Below are 20,782 nucleotides of genomic sequence, written 5' to 3' on the forward strand. Positions count from 1 at the left end.
ATCAATAGTAGAGCATTTCATATACTGTGCACATTTTCTAATTCACCTAGCTCATATTTCAAGAGCAACATATTCTCGGAGCCAACACTCAAAAGGATGGTTGTAACTAAGGGATTTAGGAAGATTTAAAAAATTTTATTTTGATTGATTTTATATTTCCTTAGAAGGAAGATAACTCTGACTTTAGCTCCCTTGACCTGTTATGGATCCATGCTACCTGTTTATGAGAGGTAGAAACATTTTTATTCTAATAAAATTAAGACTAATTCTTGTATCTACCAAATCACACGTCCTTTAGGAAGAAAATGCTTCTACCCAAAGATGTGGGAGCTGGAGACCCTTTTGCACAAGTTGGGTAGTTTTGTGTTTTTGTTTTTTTCTTTAATCTGGTCTACATCTTCTGCTTCATGGCTCCGGTGCTGCCATAGAAAAGTGACCAATACCCTACAGAGTGAGAAGAAGAAGAAAAAATGAAATGAGAGAGAGAGAAAAAAATTGACAACATTACTCTTGTGAAATGATGCATTGAAGCCTGCTCCGGTTACACTGAAGTCTGAGGTGAACTGAACCAGCATATATTCACCAGTAGATCGAATGGGTCCAGGGACTTCTCTGCCACACAGAACTGCTAGTTCCCGGGCCAAGGTGTTGTCTCCTATGACCAAACAAAAGAAACATCAGCATGAAAACACATGTCTAAGGAATCTACTACATCACCATTTACAACCCAGCCAAAGAGGCTCACACATTTTTACAAAGCTTCCTAGGAGATAATGGGATTCTCAATAAGAAGGAAACCCCAGGGTTACATCATTCTGTCTCCAGCTTATAATGGTGCTGCCTGCCTATTTTCTTTACTCTTTTGTGGGTAAAGTCTACTTTGACAGTTCTCACTATTTGTCTAAAAAACTTGGCTGCCAGTTCTTCCTGGCACTAAAAGTCACAATCTGAGTACTTGAGATTAGGAAGTGATCCAAGGCTACTATTTTTGTGTTAAAGACTCTGGTTGCTGAAAGTCAAGACTGAGAAGAGAAAAGTAGGTTGCTTCTTAAGCCTAGTTCCTTTATTCACATTATGGAGTAATTTACTAAGAAGTGCTTGGCTCCTATATGACCCTTTCTTCAAATTGGACGTTTTATTCCTTTTTGTTGCTGTTGTTGCTAAAAGAACATACACATTTCCATGTGTTGATGAATCAAACATGTAGAAGATTGGAAAAGAAACCGTTCTAGAACATTCCAGCAAGTATGCACTCTTTTTGAGACGTAAAGGATTCCTAAGACACCTTTTACTTGTCTTGTATTTAAATTTCTGTCAAAGCATCTTTTTCTGCACAAACTAGAATGAAGCAAAGAGGATTAAAATAGCCTTGGATGCCTTATCTGGGAAAATGCAGGAAACTTTTTCCCCCTAAGGCAGAGAATTAATAAATACCAAACCAGTGGAAAGCCAAAAATAGAATGTTGGGAAATTTGTCCTCTAAAAAAGTTTAGCAAAGTCCTTTCAAACACAGATCACTACTTATAGCTCAGGAACTGTTAACCACTTTAGCAAGAATTATTTTCTATTTCTGTGATTATAAATGCAGTGGCACAGTTACAAATGCAAAGTGTTTAATATTTCTTGCTAACTTTAGTATTTTTTCACAATTCAATATTTTATCAGAATGGCAACTTTTTTGTGACATAAATTATGTTGTAATTTAAAAAACATATTGCTATGACTTGACTTTTGTTGGTCTCCCTTTCCAAAAAGCTATGTGATGTGAATTATAACTTCTATAATTCAATTTAAGAATGGATTTTCTTTGTTATGTTTATGAGGAAGGACAAGTAGAAGTTGTTGCTTGAGTCAATCTATTTAAGCAAAAATGCAAGCCAGCATATTTCTGTTTGTTAAAGCCATCCATTGATGGTAGTTCTGTGATAGAAGCAGTTGATAACTAAGATATTCAGAGATTCAGTGTCAAAGAGAAATGTATTACAACTATACACATTTTGCACAGTTAGGTCTATAAAAGAGTATCTTAGCTCTACACCCTCTCTTCTGTCTGACCATTATGTCCTCCTTGTTGGTATAGAAAATGTCTCCTTTGAGGCACAGAGTTACATCAGGCACACAGTGTGGATTATTAAGTCAGAGGTAATTTAGCACATTCCTTATATTCTTCAACAATAGAAGCAAATTTTGCCAATCAATGCTACTATTGGCCACAATAAAAAAAAAGCCTGCATGATTATGACTGCATAGAATAAAATGTGTATAAGGGTTGAAATGAAATGGTGATCTTATAGATTTATTTTCCACTGTGACTCTCACCGTCTTTTATTACGAGTTTATCGTAGTTGCATGTCTGGTGAGACTCAATGTCCATGGAAAGGATGTTGAGTTCCACAGTTGAATCAGGAGCCTGAATGAGCCAAGAACAGTCAATTCGATTCTGATAGCTTTCAGGCCAGCCAGGGGAGAAAAGAAACACTGGCGAGTCTCCGGTCCTCAGGAATCCACCACAAGCACCTGTGGAATGAAAAGGAGAGCCTTTAAAATACCTCTGGCTGAAAAAGAATTGCCAAATGTTCTGCTTTAAAGTAAAAAAATCTATAATGAAATGAAAAAAACAAAACGAAAACAAAAAAACCCAAAACCACCACTACCACAAACAAACGCCAAACAACCCTACTTTAAAAAATGTACAAAAAGACAGCTAAGTGTAATTTTCATTTGGAAGATCTAAATGTTCTTTGCTGTTGTTGTGTGCCATCAAATTGGAACGAACTCATAGCTGACCCTCCAGTGGGTTTTCAGAGGCAGTGAATTGCACAGGAGGAGACTGCACATCCTTCTCCTTCAGAGCAGCTGTGGAGTCAAAGCGCTTGCCTTTGGGATTGATGAAGTATCGAATATCTTTAATTTAATAGCATAGTTTCCACACCAACTTATAAGTCACTAGTGCTCTTAAGTCCTTCAGTTTTCTTACAGTCAAAGATAGATGTAGAGACATTTTCTCATACTTGTATGGTTGAGTAAAGCCACCTGGACAAGCTGGGTCAAAGAATTATTATTAAAAAGGGATGTGTCATTTTCAGGAATTCCACTTTCTATAGTAGGTGTCTTTTCCCCTTTTGCTGTGGTCATGGGCAAGGGAACTCTGGTGACTTAAGGGATTTTGCTACAAATCCAAAGGTGAACAGGTTCAACTCCACCAGCTGCTCTATGGGAGAAAGATGGATGATCTCCCACGTGATTTATAGCCTCTGAAACTCAAAGGAGGACCAGTTATGAATCTATTGCTATTTGACAGCAATGAATGACAACAAACAATAGTTGTAAACAATGTCCTAGATTACTATGGCTTCAACAGTCTAAGTTAGGTAAGGATGATGAGAACAAGGCCTCCATTTGTATAGTGAATATTTAGCATGAACAAAAAGAGGACTTTTTGCATTTAGCCAATGAGAATTAGGAGCTGTGATTTTATTTTTTTGTCCACTTAAATCAAGCATTTATAGAACAAATTTCTTAGGAAAGAATTGGTCATTTTTATTTTGTATAGTAAATTATATTTTTAATAGAATGTTTTGCCCAAGTAATTCCTTTTCTAATTTAAAATTCATGCATATAAAAAATATGTCAAGTTTATGAGAATATTATATATGTCTGTGATTTCAATGTTGTCTCTAAATTGTATTTGGTCATCTGGGTTTCTTGCTCTTTGGTAAATAGATTAATATTTTAAGGATGGTTTCACACTTAATGTCATAGAAAAAACTTATAAAGTAAGCTAAAATAAGTTCTAACAATATTAAATAAAAATAAATGAATCCCTGCTGATGTGGATTTCAACAAGTTCACACAAATTGTTGTTGTGTCCCATAGAGCTGGAACTGAATAATAGCTGACCCTTCAGTGGGTTTTCAGAGGCAGTTAATCTCACCTGAGATTTCTCAACTTTGTCCTATGGAATAGCTAGTGAATTCAAATTGCATGCCTTTGGATTGACAGCACAAGACCTAACCACTGAGCCAAAACAAACAGACTAATATATTTAAGATCATTTTAGTCCTAGAATCAGTCCAAAGTATAAATATTCTCAAATGAGAGCCTAGGACCATATGCCTTAGTATACTATTTCAAAGATTTAAGCTTTTATTTGAGAAGTATGGCCTTTTTATTCTATATAGGCTATCAAAATAATAATAAAGATTCAAAATTGATAAAAATATTTTTTCAAGGGAAAGGCATAAACTCTCTCCAAACACAGCTAGCTCACGATTACTCTTAGTAAGAAAATTTAAGATATCTTGGAACCCCCAAAACCACCACTGTTCAATAAGTTTTGCCTCCTTTTAGCCTTCCATTGGCTTTCTAAGGCTGAACATTTTTACTGGAGGCCACTGTTTATCTTTCTCCAAGGGAATAACTGTAGATTTGAAGGGCCAACATTTCAGTTAGCAGTCTGACAAATGTGTCAAATCACATAACCAGGGATATATAGTAAAATGAAATTACACAGTAAAATAAAATTTTTAAAATAAGCTCATTTTACCTGAGATATTAACATTTATAGTCAATTAAGTTGAAAATGAGGCATGTCTAAAGGTACACTTAAAATAAAATACAGGGGGGAAAATATAGTTACATCTGTCCATTAACTAACTTTAACCACTTTGTGTGGACATATGGTAATGTGTCTGTAAGCAAATCCTTAGAGATTCCTAAAGTGATCTCTAGCAGATTATAGATTTGAACCATATGCCTTTGGTATGGCAGTATAGCTCTTTACCTCTAGGCTATCTATAGATATTACAAGTAAAAGATATTGTAGAGCCAACCTCTTCATGAATAAGAAAAATACTATATAAAATCTTCATACTTTCTAAATACAAGTGTTTACATTTTAGAAAATTAGTTTTAATAATTCCTCTCATATATTTAAAAGAATGTTTGACCAAAACCAATTAAAACCAACCAAATTTAAGAACAAGGCAAGGTTCAAACTCCATGAGCTCCATCATTCCACATTCCTTCATTATCAAGCATTCCCACTGGCTCTCACCACTCAAAAATGCCTGTCTGGGAACATTCTGCTGCTTCCCCAATCTCCTCCTATTCTGATACCACATGTTTCTTCATATAGTTTAACTTCTTGAATGATTTGTTCACCATATAGACTGGAAAGGATACAGCCTTCCCCTCTCCCTCCCCAATTAATTCATTGTTGCACTTTTCAACCCTCCCCCCTAGTACACTCCTCTCTTGGAAAAGTAAAAGAAAAATTCTTTCATTGTTTTACAGTCCCTCTCCCCAGGTCCACTCCATTATGCAGCCTTCGCTCTGGAGTCCTGTCATGACAAAAATACCTAACAACATATCCCTTTTAAACTGTTTTCTCCCTCATATGTTTCAGTACAGTATACATTATTGAACCTATCTTTCTCAATCTTCCCCCAGCCCCGAGGTCAGTCCTGTTTTACAACAGTGGCACTATGCAGTATTTGTCCTTTTGTGACTGAGATACTTCATTCAGCATAATGTCCTCCAGGGTCACCATTTTGAATAATATTGCATGAGTCTCTTGTTTTTCAATGCAGTGTAATGTTCCATTGTGTGAATATACCACAGCTTCTCTATTCGCTTGTTGATGGGCACTTAGGTTGTTTCCAACTCCTTGATATTGTGAACAAAGCTGCGATAAACATGAGTGTGCATATATCTGCTTGGATGTCAGTTATGGTCTCTTTGGGGTATATTCCCAGAAGCGGAATTTCTGGGTCAAATGGTATCTCTATTTGCAACTTTTTGAGAAAGTGCCACACAGACTTCCATAGTTGTTGCACCATTTTACACTCCCACCAACAGTGGTTCCAGTTTCTCAACAAGCTCGCCAACATTTGTTGCTTGCTGTTCTGTTAAATTTTGCTATTCTAACTGGGGTGAAATAATATCTCAGAGTTGTTTTAAGGATACAGTCTTAATGCTCACCTTCCTTGATTTTAATCCATTATATATTCTCTTTTTTATTTGGATAACAGCTTCTTGATTTATGTATAGGTTTCATTTTGTTGGTTACCATCAAGTCACACACAACTCATAGCGACATCATGAACAAAAGACCTGAGGCCTTTCTATAGCTATTGTTTCTCCAAGTTCATAAAGTTTCCAGAGGCATGTGGTTCAGGAAGTGGATGCCACTCCTGCTTCCCAACCTGTCTTAAAACTGTCTAAAAAATGGTCTGTCCATTTGCTGTACAGAGGTAACTCATGGTTGCTGTGATGCTGAACACCTCAAATGCTTTGGTTACACATGGTAAACAGTGTTTGGTGGAGCTCCCTGATTAAAACAAGCTTGGAAGCAGGAGTGGCATCCACTCATGAAATAGCTTGCCTCCAGAAACCCTATGAACTTGGAGAAATGATGAAAGTTACACAAGCGTTCAGGTCTTTTGTTCATAGGGTCGCTATGAGTCGTCTACATCTCGGTGGCACTCAACAACAAACAACAACAATTCATATATTTGGGTCCAATTGTGGTGGGACTCAGTGAAATATTAGACAACACATATCTATCCTGGAAAAGAATCCCAGTTATCATCAAACACACCTGTAGCAATGGTGGGTAAAGGTCCAACAGGAGCATCCATTGCAAACCATTCCAGAAGAAATCCTCTTCCTGAGATTGAAGAGTCAGAAAAAAACTGAAATGTCAGTGAATTTCTCGTGGAGATAAAAGATGCAGTCTGGGTACCACAGTAAGCTCCAATTGAGCGGGAATGAGTGCCAAGCCCATCAAAAATCTGCATGCAAAACAGAGATAATAGAACATTATACTTGGGCACAAACATCTTTTTTGTCTTTCATAAAAGAAAGTGAAAAGAATGTCTTACATTATTACAACTTTATTATTATTGAAAAGAAATGGTAAAAGAGCAACTCTCTTATTACAGCTTAAAATTGCCAAAGACCATAAAATAAGATTGCAAAGAATTTAGTGTGTTTTAAAAATTCTTATGTCTTGAATGGAAACTCAATTTGCTCTGTAAAGTTTCACTCAAATCACAATAAAAAAGGGAAAATATTTGTATTTTTGTGGCAGAATTAGATAAATAAACATACTCTATGGATCTATTTGTGTTTTATTGTTGATGCAAAGGCATTTGACTATGTAGATCATAACAAGATATAGCTAACATGAGAAGAATAAGAAATCCAAAACACTTAGTTGGCTCATGTAAAACCAATACTTAGATCAAGAAGCTGTTGTCCAAACAGAGCAAGGGAATATCACAAAATTTAATAACAAGAGGAGAAAATTGTGCAACAATGAGTAAATGAAAATCCATTTCTTTATAAACTGAAAATAAGATCTCATTTTTTTAAAAAAAAGAAAGGTGTGCATCAGAGCTCTATCTTTTCACCATGTTTATGTAATATGTATGCTGAGCAAATCATTAGGGAAGCTTGACTTTATGAAGAAGAGTTTGGCATTATTGGAGGAAGACTTAACGACAATCTACATTATGCAGATGACACACTTTGCTTGCTGAAAGTGAGGAGGACTTGAAATGCCTGCTGCAGAAGATCAAGGACTACAGCCTTCAATGTGGACTGTATCTCAACATTAAGAAGGCAATATTCTCACCACTGGCTACTAGGCTACATTATTATAGATGGAGAAAAGATTGACATTGTTAGTGATTTAATCGTACTTGAATCTGCAATCAACACCCTTGACACCCAGCAGCCAGGCGGTCAGAGGGTGTATTACACTGGGGAAGTCTGCTCTCAAGGACCCCTCCAAGCCATGAAGAGCAATGATGTCAGTTTAAAAACCAAGGTATGTACTATATGTGGAATGACTGGCGCGCTGTGTGTGTGTGTGTGTGTGTGTGTGTGTGTGTGTGTGTGTGTGAAAGAGAGAGAGAGATGGATGCACAACCTTCTTCCCACATGGTTTACTGCATACAGAAAATTCTCTGTTAGAACATCCTTTGGTGTAAAGAATTAAAATCCCTGGTCATTAAAAAAAACAAAACAAAACACCCACACACAACACAAAACTCGAAACAACCAAACAAACCAAAAACCAAGGTATGAGTGATTCAATTCATGATCTTTTCAACTGTGCATCTGAGAGTTGGACAATGAATAAGCATGAAAGGGGAAAAAATGAGAGCTTGAGTCATGGTTTTAGCGAAAAGTACTGAATATCTCATGAACAGCCAAGAGAACAAACAGATATATCTTGGAGAAAGTACAGCCCTAGTGCTTCTTAGAGGCAATGATGATGAAGCTTCAGTTTACATACTTTGGACATGAAGTTAGGAGTACCTATTCTATCTTTGTTTTATTGACTGTGTAAATGTACTTGCCTGTGTGGATCATAATGAACTATGACTAACATTAAAAAGAATGGGAATCCCAGAACACTTAATTGTGCTTCTACTAATTCTATACCTAGACCAAGAAGCTGTTGTCTGAATGAAATAAGTGAACACTGCATAGTTTAAGATCAGGAAAGGTGTGAATCAGGATTGTGTCCTTTCTCCATATGTTTTAAATCTGTATGCTGAGCAAATAATTCATAAATTTAGACTCTTTGAAGAAGAACATGGTAGCAGGATCAGAGGAAAACTCATCAACAATCAGTATTATGCAGATAAGACAACTTTGCTGAAAGTAAGGAGGACTTAAAATGCTTGCTGCAAAATCAAGGACTTGTAATATGTATTACAGCTCAATATCAAGAAAATTAAGGTCCTTATTACTAGGCCAAGTGGCAACATCATGATAGATGGAGAAATGAAGGAAACTGTTCACAATTTCATCTTAGATAAACAATCAATACCAGCAGTCAGGAGATCAGGATACATATTACATTGGTCAAGTCCACTGTCAGATACCTCTTCCAAGATATTTTTTTTAGTATCACTGAGCAAAGATGTTAACTTGAAGACTAAGGTGTGCCTTATTCAGAACCTGATATTTTTAATTATGTGCTATGCAGCTGAAAGCTAGACAATGAATAACAAGTACAGGAGAATTGATGCCTGTGAGTTATGGTGGTGTGAATAAGACTGATTTTCAGACTGCCAAAAGAACAAATAGGGTGAGAAAAAATACATCCAGAGTACTCCTTAGAGTCAAGGATGGTGAAGTTTCATCTTTCATGATTTGGGCATGTTGCTAGAGAAGCTGTTCCTTGGAAAGGAATATCGTGCATGGAAAGGTCGAGTGTTAGCGAAAGAGAAGAGGACCTCCAACAAGATGTATTGACACAGTGACTGCAGCAATGGGCTCAAATATATCAGAGATAATGAAGATGGCATAGGACAGCACAGGGTTTAGGTTTGTTGTTCATAGGATGGAAATAAGTCATCCTCAGCTCAACAGTAATTAACAATAACAGTTTCTTGGAAAGGGGCATCATGCTTGGAAAGGTGGAGGGGCAGCTAGAGAGATGACGACTCACTATTAAATGAATTGACACAATGACAGTGGCAATGGGCTCAAGTACATCAGAGATGATGAGGATTGCACAGGACAGAACAGGGTTCAAGATCTAGTGTTCAAAGGATCACCGTTTGCACACAGTCCAATGGTATCTACCAACAACATGGACTACATAACTTAAACAATGATTTACGGGCACATATGTGGTGAATGTATGTAGGTGACACAACATTGCTCGCTGAAACTGAGGAAGCACTTGTTGTAGAAAGTCAAGGATTATAGTCTTTAATATGGATTGAAGTTCAACATCAAGAAGCGAAAATTCTCACCACTGGGCCTATTGGCAGCACCATAATGGATGGAGAGGAGATTAAGGTTGTCAACTGTTACAGCTCACTCAACTCCACAATCAATACTCATGGCACCAGCAATCAGGAAGTCAAAAGGCGAAATACATTAGGTAAATCTGTTGTACTCTCTTCAGAGTACTGAGAAGCAACCATATCAGTCAAAGAGACTAAGGTATGCCTGACCCAGGCCATGGTCTTTGCAATTACATGCTATGCATTAGAGAGCTGGGCATGACTAAGGATGATAGAAAAAGAATTGACACCTTTGCGTAGTGGTGCTGGAAAAGAGTACTGAGCATACCACGGACCATCAAGAACACAAAAGTAGGTCTGTCTTGGAGAGGTTTCTCTTTGGAGGCTAGGATTTTGAAGCTCTAGCTCACATATTTTGGGCGTGTGGCCAGGAGGGACCGATCCTTAGAGAAGGACATCATGTTTGGAAGGATGGAGAGACAGCTCAGGAGAGGAAGACCTCAGATGAGATGGACTGATATAGTAACTGGGGTAATGGGGTTGGTGTGTCAGAATCAGTGAGACTGGCTCAGGATAGGGTAGGCTTCGGAGCCATTGTACATAGGGTCACTATGGTGACTTGGCACATAACGGTAACGTGTGGTGAAAGTACAAAAGCAGATTAGCTATGCAAAACTAGCACTCTAGGAATACACTTTGAGGACCTCAACAGGAGGCGAAAAAGAAAGGGAAACAATCTGATGAAAGAGGACAGGCTGAACGAGAGAATATGGCCCAGTACTCCAGAGAATGAGAAAACGGCCATGCACACTGGAAGAGTGCCTGTCTCCTCAGAAGGGAAGAAGAATCAACTGAAAACAACAAAAGAATCACTGTTTGGAACAATCAGCATATTCAAAGAACTCTCTAAATCTTATTTATTAGCTTAAAACATCATGTTATCTCTAGGGATTTCAGAGGCACACTTTGAAATTGTTTCTAAATATGCAACATAGAGTATATTCCTTTTTCTGAATATGCGGGTGGATGTTACATAATCATATTTCCTAACCTTCCCTCCAGCTGCTCCTGGATTATTTGGTGCAGATTTACTGAAAGGATTATTATAAAATTGTCTAGTACATCCACTATATAGGCTAAGGTTTGCAAATAATGTAGCAATCATATTTCTGCATGGATGAAGCATCTGTCAAGTACTGGATTTGACACAAGATACAGAATTAATAAGATCTGATAGAAGCCTTCAAGAATCTGGAGCTCTTTCCAGAAGTGACCTAGTAGTCAATATCTAGGCGATAACAATCTCCATTTAAAAAAAAAATATATTTCTACACATCCACTCCCGAAATAGCTTGCCTCTGAAAACGCTATGAACTAGGAGAAACAATGAAATTTATACAAGTGTTAAGGTCTTTCGTTCATAGGGTCTCTATGAGTTGTCTATGACTCGACAATACTTAACAATAACACGTAAATTTTACTTTACTTTGAAATGTATATGTTTTAACAGAAGAATTAACAGGATACTAGAATTTAAGAGTAAATAAACATATAAAGGAGCCCTATTAGTGCAGGGAGAAGGTTTTTAGCAGTCAGGAGATCAGAAGACATATTGCACCGAGAAAGTCTGCACTCAGGGAACTTTCCAAATTACTGAGGAGCAATGATGATAGTCTGAGGACTGCGGAGTGCTTGATTCAGATTATGATCTCTTCAGGTACTTTCTATACATTCGGGAGCTGGACAAGAATAAGAATGCATGATGTGGCTTAATGTAGGCTCTTTTAGCCATTGCCCTAGCCCCCTCTGGTCTCCAGCTATCTTAACTTCTGACACATGGTCTTGAAAATCTCTCTCAGCTGTGGGACTGGGATTAGAGGGAGAGTGCTTCCCACACTAAATGTCAAGGCTTGAGGGAAACTAGAACAAGATCCTGGTTATAGTGAGACACTGGGGACAAGACCTTGGTGATGGTGCAGAGTCTATGATATTGCTATGGAGCAACTGTAGCAAAGTGTGACCAGAGTAGCTCAGAGCTGAGATAAAGGCCACATTTATAGATTTTGGTGTTCTTGCTGGATGACTGAAGGAGAAGCTTTTAACTGCTTAACTAAAACCAGGACTTTTCCTAATTAAAGTTATGTTTTGCTTTTAAGCTGGCCTGTGACTGATAGTCTAAACCTGGACTTGTATTGTAAGATATTCTTTGTCTCTCCCGTTCCCAAATCTATTTTGCTAATAAGCATTTATTCTTGGCACCACAACTGCGAGGAAAGTCCGTGAATCAACAATGAATAAATGAGCATCTTGCTGCTGGTGTGGCTCTAGTGGCACCATGGAGCTGAGCTACTGGCTCTTTGCTTTCTGCTCTGGGACACTGAGAGGCTGTACTATCCTCACTTCCTCTGGCCTTTAAAGAAAGATGCTAATGGCCCTGTGCCCCACGACCCATTTTCTGTTCCTTTCAAAGATGACAGAAGGAAAAAAATAGTGCCTTTGAACTAGTGGTGTTGGATAAAAGTACTGAAGATGCCATCGACTATCTAAAGATCAGACAGATATGCCTTGGAGAAGATGCAGTCAGAGTGCTCCTTGGAGGCAAGGATGTCAAAGCTTTATCTCTCATACTTTGAGCATGTGGCTAGGAAAGGTTATTCCTGAGAGAAGGATATCATGCTTGGAAAGGTAGGGGGACAGTGAAATAGAGGATCTTTAGCCAGATGTATTCACACCAGGTCTGCAGCAATGGGCGCTGGTGTTTCAGAGACTGTGAGGTTTTCACAAGATCTGACAGAGTTCAAATCTGTTGTTCCCAGTGTTACTATGAGTCTTACTAAACTTGATGACACCTATCAACATTAATGTGAGTAGTTTTGGTGGCCTAGTGGTAAGGAGCTAACCTGCCAACCCAAAGACATGCAGCTTGAATCTACCAGCTAGCTACTCTGTGGGAGAAAGATGGGCAATCTCATCCCATGTGCTTTACTGCCTCTGAAAACCCACTGGAGGGTTAGCTATGAGGTGGTTCTGATTGAAGGGTACATAAAATTAAGGTAGTGGTTAAGTGTTCAGCCGCTAACCAAAAAGTCAATGGTTCAAACTCACCTGTCATTCTGTTGGTTTGACATAAAAATTACAAAAACCAAACCAAATCCACTACCATTGAGTGGTTCGAACCCATTGTGTTCCTGTAGGACAGAGTACAGTTCCCACAGGGTTTTCAAATTTGCAACTCTTTATGGAATCAGACTGCCTTATCTTTCTGCTTGGTGGGTCCAAACTGCTGAGATTTTGATTTGAATATCTTGATCACTATGCCATCAGAGTTCCTATTGCAAGGACATTACAGATTGGAAAAACGATGAGACAGCATGATTTTGGTCTACTGGGTCTAGAGGTGGAATTGACTCAAATGCAGTGGAATTTAAGATATGTACTAAGGTACAGACAGAAGCCCAACAGATAAAATACAGTAATGCTAAAAAAGTCTAAATCATGATAGAATAGAGGGTATTAAATGTAACAGCAAAATTGGCTTTGTTTATGCAAATTAGGATATATAATCACAATTTAGGTCAAATCATTCCACATAACCATTCCATGAATACACATTAATATAGGTATAATTTTTTGTCAACAATAATTCACCAAGATACACATGCTGTGACTGTCATATATCAACTCACCATTAATTTATCATAATAACAGTTATGTGTTGCTTCAATGTCTATCTCCAAGATTCTACCATGGATGACTTGAGAGGCATTCACATTTACTATCCATTGGTAATTGGAGTTATGTGGGTAATTTCCAGGCCATAAAGGAGAAGCAATTTTCCCATGAGTTCCCACAATATTGTCATTGCCAAATACTACAAGAAAAAACAGCATAGTAAATAAGACATGCTTAGAATAGCTCTTCAATCAATGAAGGAAACAAAAGGCAAAGGGGTGCTGAAAAGATGGACTCATAATTGACTGATTTCTTTGCTGAACACTTAAAGAAATACTGCTTCCTGTTTGGCTTCAGTGCAGACTATTAATTCCTTGGAGAAGGATGATTCTGTGATGGAATTCTATATCCTTGGAAGGCTGTATAGTGTGAAAAAAATTCCATGCTCTCCCATGTGAATCAGAGTCAAAACCCCAAGGACACTTGAGGACGTGGCAAAGGAAAGTTATTCCCTGACTTTGGTTGACATCTTTAGCTTTAGTCTATTAAAAAATACATTTAAAAAATATTCTGCAACTTAAGAAAAACCAAGAGTTTAGCACCACCAATAGAACAGGTGAAAGTGTTAGTGGCATAGTTCACAGAGATTTGCACTGCTAACCCAAAGAGTGCCTCTCTGGCTGGCCATGTCCACCAGCAGTTTCAGAGGGGGACACAGAAAATCTCCTCTTGTGCAATTTGTAGCCCTGGAAAACCCCCTGGAGGGTCAGCTATGAGTCAGTCAGACTCAATGGCAGTAAATTTGAGTGCTTTGTTAGTAGGTTGCTGTTGTTAGGTTCCATTGATTTGTAACTACTGACTTATAGCTGACCCTCCAGTGGGTTTTCAAAAGCAGTGAATTTCACAAGACAAGACTGCCCACTTTTCTCCCATAGAGCAGCTAGTCCATTCCAGCATTCCAGCCTCATGCTTTTAGGTCGGCAGTACAACTCTTTACCACTAAGGTACTATAGAAAAGTTGAATGTGTGTGTGTGTGTGTGTGTAAATTTTATATCTATCTATCTATCTATCTATCTATCTATCTATCTATCTATCTATCTATTATGTAATGTTATTAGAAGAATACTTTCTTTTTAAGATACATGAACCTATAAATCAAGACCAAAATGACACTATTCTTTTTTAATTTGAGGAGTAAAGTTCTTAAATGTATGAGAGCTAACTATATATAAGTGAGGCATAATTTTTTTATGTAATTCAATGAGAAAATCTTAGCTCTGGAGTCTAAACTAAATACACAAAAAGACCCTAACAAAATATCATAAAATATTCCACATTAGCAGGGAGTCAGGAAGACCCCTGGCTTACTGAATTGTCCCCATGTGGGGGTTAAGGAAGCAACTAGTCTGGACCTAGCCACTGATGGCTGAGGATGAGTTGACCAGAACTCAACCAGATGAAGAGAAGATGACCCATGCTGTGAACTAGGGCTGAATGCTTGCTCTGGATTGGACAATGCTTGGGGATGCAGATGCTCAGAATAGCCAAACTGAACAAAAGATTATTCAGCAAAAGGCTCATCCTTATTTCCTCAGAGTACTGGTTTGATAGGGATGGACAAATCAGAAATTGGCTATCTAAAATGGAGATATTAAGGCATGAGTTATGAAGTAGCTGGCTTACGTGCTTTTACAAAAGTAGTTATTAGTAAGATGACTGTAAAGGTTAAACACAATGTAACAAGAAATAAGATGTAAATTAAAGATTGACTAAAACATAATGTACATTCATGAAACACAATTTGCACGAATGACTGTATGCAAACCAATAGAAAGAAATATATTTTAAAATTCCGTATTAACTAGAAATTAATGGTTAAAAAGAATGTTAGAACCATATAGAACCTTCTTTTTTGCTTTTTAATGAGCCAACACCTAATATTAAATTCTTCTTACATATTTTATAGTAAGCTCATTCTACAGATATTATTTATACAAACAAAAGAAATATTTAGAGTAAAGGATAGTTCTTGCATCACTGCAAAATTTATATATTTTCATTTGTAGGCACTATTTGGAGGATATTATGAAAAGAGAATCTACTTACTTTTAACAAATGTGGCCTGGAAGCCTATGTCACTGCCTGAACCATCTGAGACAAAACGGACCCACAGGATGTGCCCAACAACAGAGGAGTAGTTGAAAGGGAGAATGTTGCCACAGTGTCGCCCCACCAAGTGGCCTGTGGCATTTCCTTCCCGGATCTCCACAAAATCTTTGTTACAATCCTCAGAGTCCTCCAATTGGAAAGTTCTGAATTGAAAGGGATAGAAAAACAAAAACAAAAAACAGGGGAATTAAATTTACAGAGCATGTTGTGAAATTTTGCCAAATAACTGTTTCTCATAACCATCCAGTCTGAACTGATTATAGCTGACCCTGCAACGGGTTTTCAGAGGTTACAATTGCACAAGAGGAGAGTGTCCATCTTTCTCTTGTGGAGCAGCTGGTGGATTCAAACTGTTTGCTTTTAAGTTAGTAATATAACTCTACCCACTAGGTCACCATAGCTCCCTAAATAACTGGTAGGTAGGTCAATCTGTTTAGTTTTAAAGCAACTGTAACATTGATTACAGCATCTTTTAGCCACTTAAAAATTATTTATGGAAATTATTTTTTAAAAATAAATATTAAAAATTATTTTAAAATATTTATTCAATGTCTATTCCAAAGATACAAAGACAATATAGTGCCTTCATGAATTTTCTTTTTAGTTGCAATACTTGGACAAGAATATCCGCACTTAGAAGCTGAACTATTTTAAGTCTTATTAGAACTATGAACTGGTGTAAAATTTCACAGGTAGAAAAATCACAACCAGTAGTGGCTTTCAGTAATAGCTTGATGGAGAGATTCTCGAGAAAGAAATAAACAATAGCTGTGTTTAAGGGAAAGAAATGGCAAGTTGCAATTTGAGTTGGCAAAGTCACATTTGTAGAGAGGGTGGAACCTATTCATAAACTTGTAAAACTGAGTTTCTTCAGCATATTGTGTACCTCTAAGACAACATTAGAGCTGTGACTAGAGCAGTATTATAAGCTTACTTTATATTATCAACTGAGACAAAGCAATCTTAAATGCACACAGAAGCATGTACAGCTAATTCTATTGTTGTTATTAGTCAAATTGGTCTGGTTCAGTAACCCTGTGTTCAACAAAACCAACACTGCCAGGCCCACGGCATCTTCATGATTATTGCTATGTGGGAGTGAATTGTTGCAGCCTCTGTGTGGATCTGTTCCATTAAAAGTTTTCCTCTTTTTCACTGAAACTCTACGTTACCAAGCATGATATTTTTCCAAGTATTGGTTCCTTTTGATAACATACCTGAAATGAGGGGAAATCTCCCCATCCTAAGAGCACTGTAGTTCTCTTCAAGATAAATGTATTCATTTTTGGGGTGTATGTTAGTTCTCAAGGTGAAATCTTTACCTTTTAATACATACAAGAGTTCTTTTCAGCAGATTTTCCTAGTGTGACAGATTGTTTTCCTGACTTCTGCCACCATGGACATTGATGGTAGATTCAAATAAATGAAATCCTGGACAATTTCAGTATTTTTTTCTGTTTATCATGATGTTGTGTATTGGTACAGCTGTGAAAATTTTTGTTTTAATTAAAGTGTAATCCACTGAAGAGTACAGTTTTTGATCTTCCCTAATAAGTGTTTCAAGTCTTCTTTACTTTCAGCAAACACAAGTATGTAATCTTCATATTATAAGGCATTTATGAGTCTTCTCTCTTCCAATCCTGATTCCACATTCTTCATATAGATCAGCTTCTCAGATTATTTTTTCAGCATGTTGTTGCTATTATGTGGCATCGAGTCACCTATAACTCATAGTGACCTTATGTATATTAGCTCTGAACCCTGCTCTAAGCCAATCTCATCATCTCCCACAGACCTAATCCCATTGTTCCAGTTACTATATCAATTCATCTCATTCTTATTCTTCCTCTCCTTTTCTGTTCCTCCACCCTTGCAAGCATGATGTCCTTCTCCAAGGACTCATCCCTGGCCACATGCCCAGAGTATGTGAGGTAAAGCTTCAAAATCCTTGCCTCCAGGGAGGCACTTGGTATCACCCTTTTAAGGACAGATTTGTTTGTTCTCTTGGCAGTCCACAATAGGTGCAACCCTCTTCTTCAATACCACAATTCAAAGGCATTGATTCTTCTTCTATCATCCTTAGTTATCATCCAGCTCTCTGATGCATAGCAAGTGAAGAACATGGCCTGGGTCAGGCATACTTCAGTCTCTAGACTGACACCGTTGCTCTTCAAAATTCTAGAGAGGTCCCTGACAGCAGACTTTTCCAGTGCAATTCATCTTTTGATTTCCTGACTGCTGGTGCCAAGAGTGTTGATTGTGGAACCAAGCAAATTGAAGTTAACAATCTCAATCTCTTCTCTGTTTATCATGAAGCTGCCAATTGGCCCAGTAGAGAGATTCTTTGTTTTCTTGATGTTGAGCATGGTGAAAGACTATAACCCTGACACACACCTATCTTTTTTTTACACCATACATTATCTCCTTGTTTTGTTCAAATGACTACCAATGTACAAGTACAGGTACTATATATACACCTAATTAAGGTTATATAAATCCCATTTTTTTCAATTCTATCCACAAATTTATGATCCTCAAAGTTAGATATCTTTGCATAGTAACAAGAACCAGATAAATTTCTTTCTGGTAGTCTCTATTTTCAACAAAGATCCATCTGACATCAATCATAATAACCCTTGTCTCATGGACTCTTTTAAATATACCTTGGATTTCTGGCAGCTTTTTCTTAATATACTGTTCTAAACCATTATAAAATGGTCGGCAACTTTTATATGTAATGTTAATAACATACTTCAACAATTTCCTCATGCCTTTAGGTTACCTATCTTTGAAAGAAAAAAAGTAGAAATATTATAGAATTTGTATTACACCCTAGTGTTCAAATCCCATTTCTTTTTTTTTTACATTTTTCTTTATTTTACAAATTTTCTACTACTTTATTTACAAAATTTGAATACTTTGAAGCTATAATAATGTGGTCTCTTCAATTTTTTTTTATATTTTCTGCCTGTGACATGACATACAATAATATTTATCTCACAATATTACCATCTATAAAAAGCCTGAAACATGAAAACGCTTTTCAAACTTGACATTTCAAAAAAACTCAGCGCTAATCAAAACAGTGTGCTACTGGTGTAAGGATAAATCAATAAAACAGAAAATAAAGTTTTGAGGAGGATCCAATATAGATACTATCAATTGATTTTTTTTTCATCCAATATGTTAAAACAATTCAATGGGAAAGGCAAAGTTATTTTAACAAATGGTGCTGTAATAACTGGATTTCAGTGGGGTGGAGAGAGACTTCAATCAATATCTCTCTCCATACACAGAAAAGTAATTCAATATTGCTCACAGATCATAAAGCCAGAACTGTAAATCTTATAGAAAACAACATCAAAAAATATCTTTGCAACTCGGGGGTATGCAAACATTTCTTGGATACAGTATATTAGATGAAAGGCAAATAAGCTAAAAACAGTAAGAATAATAATTTTACTTATTAGAAGTTAGATATTGTCAGTTTGGCTCCAATTCATAGTGACTTTTTGTAAAAGAAAGAAAGACTATCAACCAGGTGGATCAACACAGTGACTGCCACCATGGGCTCTGGTGTGTCAGGAAGTGTGTGAATGGCATAGGATAGGGCAGGATTCAGCTATTTTGTTCACTATGAGTCAACTTGATGGCACAAACAATAATAGTACTTTAATGTGTCTGTCTCTCTTTTAGGTACCAGGGATATGTTTGTTTAAAAAAAAAAGGTGGGGCAAAAAAAAGGTCACTGTAGAGAAGAGAAAATAAAAGACAAATATTTTATAAATCATTAGAGTTTCTACACATCAGCAAACTAAAATTTAGAAACCATAGCTTAGCCAAAACTCATATGACAAATTTACAGTATTGTCAGAAATGTTAACTGCTACAGGGATTACGGTTAAAACATAAAGAAAATAAACATTTTTCTTCCCTTCAGGGAGCATATGTTCTACATAATCAGATAATTAATGCACATATAGAAATATAATGTCTGGTAATGAAAAGATAGGAGAATTAATACATTCAAACTAAGTTGTTGGCAAAGATTTTGAATGTACTAGATTGCCAGCAGAGCAAACTTAATTTGTTTTAGAAGAAATTCATCTAGAAGTCTATTTAGAATGAGGAAGGTAGGACTTCCATTAGTTACTATGACATGCCTTCAAGAAAAGGTCATCGTTAGAAAAGACCAAATCAGCATGTTTGGTAGAGCAGATGACCAGTGAAAAACAAGGAGAACCTTCAGTAAGATGGATCAACACAGTAGCCACAATGGTGCACTCAAATATACCAGTGACTGTGTGGATGGAGCAAGGCCAGGCAATGTTGTGTTCTGTTATACATAAGATCACCATGAGGGGGAATTGATTCAACAGCAAGTAACAACTGTAATAACTATTAGAAACTAGAATAAGGTGAAGCTGTGTTAGGGTTGTCATGTGAAATTTAGCAAGATGTCACCATGTATATTAAGATCACTGGTCCAGAAAAATTACTAAATGCAGGTCTTTCTGTTGTTAAGTACCCTGCTGATATAATTTAGTGCTAAATGGCAGACTTAAAAAAACTCATTGACATCTAGTTTAGTTGGAACTGACTGATAGTTGACCATCCAGTATGTTTTCAGAGACTTCGCACCACACCAGGGGAAGAGTGCCCCTTTCTCCCAAGGAGACACTGGTGGATTCAAAGCACCAGAGAGATGCAGCCTTTGGGTTAGGAGCACTACACCTAGTTACCTACACCTCCAGCATAACCTATTGGCAAATAAGAGACACTGTTAAAAGTGGTAATGGGACAATAAGTAAAAGAATAAAATTAAATTTGGGTTTTCAGCTTTATTGTTTTGGAGAAGTCTTTGTTTTAAGTCCAGTGTGGTTTTTTAGCAAATCTGCCATCTTCCCAAATATTTCACTAAGATCTGTTGGCCAAAATGTGGTGTAGAACAAAAACAATACTATGGTTATATTAGATTTTTCTCTTTTTTATCCATGTACTAAGACAAATAGTTTTTATAAAATTACTCTGCAAGCACATTTTCTATTCCTTTAAAATATCTGTTTTATGAAAAATTTCTTTTTCATTTCTGTCGACCCCCTTTGTAACTGATTTGTGAAAAATTTCTCCATGGTTTCATCCCTTCTCAATTTCACCACACTGTCTC

General features: G+C 37.0%; 1 protein-coding gene across 1 annotated transcript in view; it reads right to left on the bottom strand.

Moving 5' to 3' along the window:
- The window catches only part of LOC102869221 (cubilin-like), a 396,294-nt gene that overhangs the window by 125,040 nt on the left and 250,472 nt on the right, over window positions 1–20,782 (bottom strand). The window contains exons 37-41 of the mRNA XM_006894323.1: window positions 15,553–15,758; window positions 13,460–13,644; window positions 6,602–6,794; window positions 2,320–2,517; window positions 509–655 (exon numbers count right to left, since the gene is read on the bottom strand). Of these exons, the coding sequence (XP_006894385.1) occupies window positions 509–655; window positions 2,320–2,517; window positions 6,602–6,794; window positions 13,460–13,644; window positions 15,553–15,758 (929 nt within the window). The remainder of the gene's footprint in view (window positions 1–508; window positions 656–2,319; window positions 2,518–6,601; window positions 6,795–13,459; window positions 13,645–15,552; window positions 15,759–20,782) is intronic.

The sequence above is a fragment of the Elephantulus edwardii genome, unplaced genomic scaffold (genome assembly GCF_000299155.1).
Source record: "Elephantulus edwardii isolate Elephantulus edwardi_28Jun2011 unplaced genomic scaffold, EleEdw1.0 scaffold00139, whole genome shotgun sequence".
In the NCBI taxonomy this organism is placed as follows: domain Eukaryota; kingdom Metazoa; phylum Chordata; class Mammalia; order Macroscelidea; family Macroscelididae; genus Elephantulus; species Elephantulus edwardii.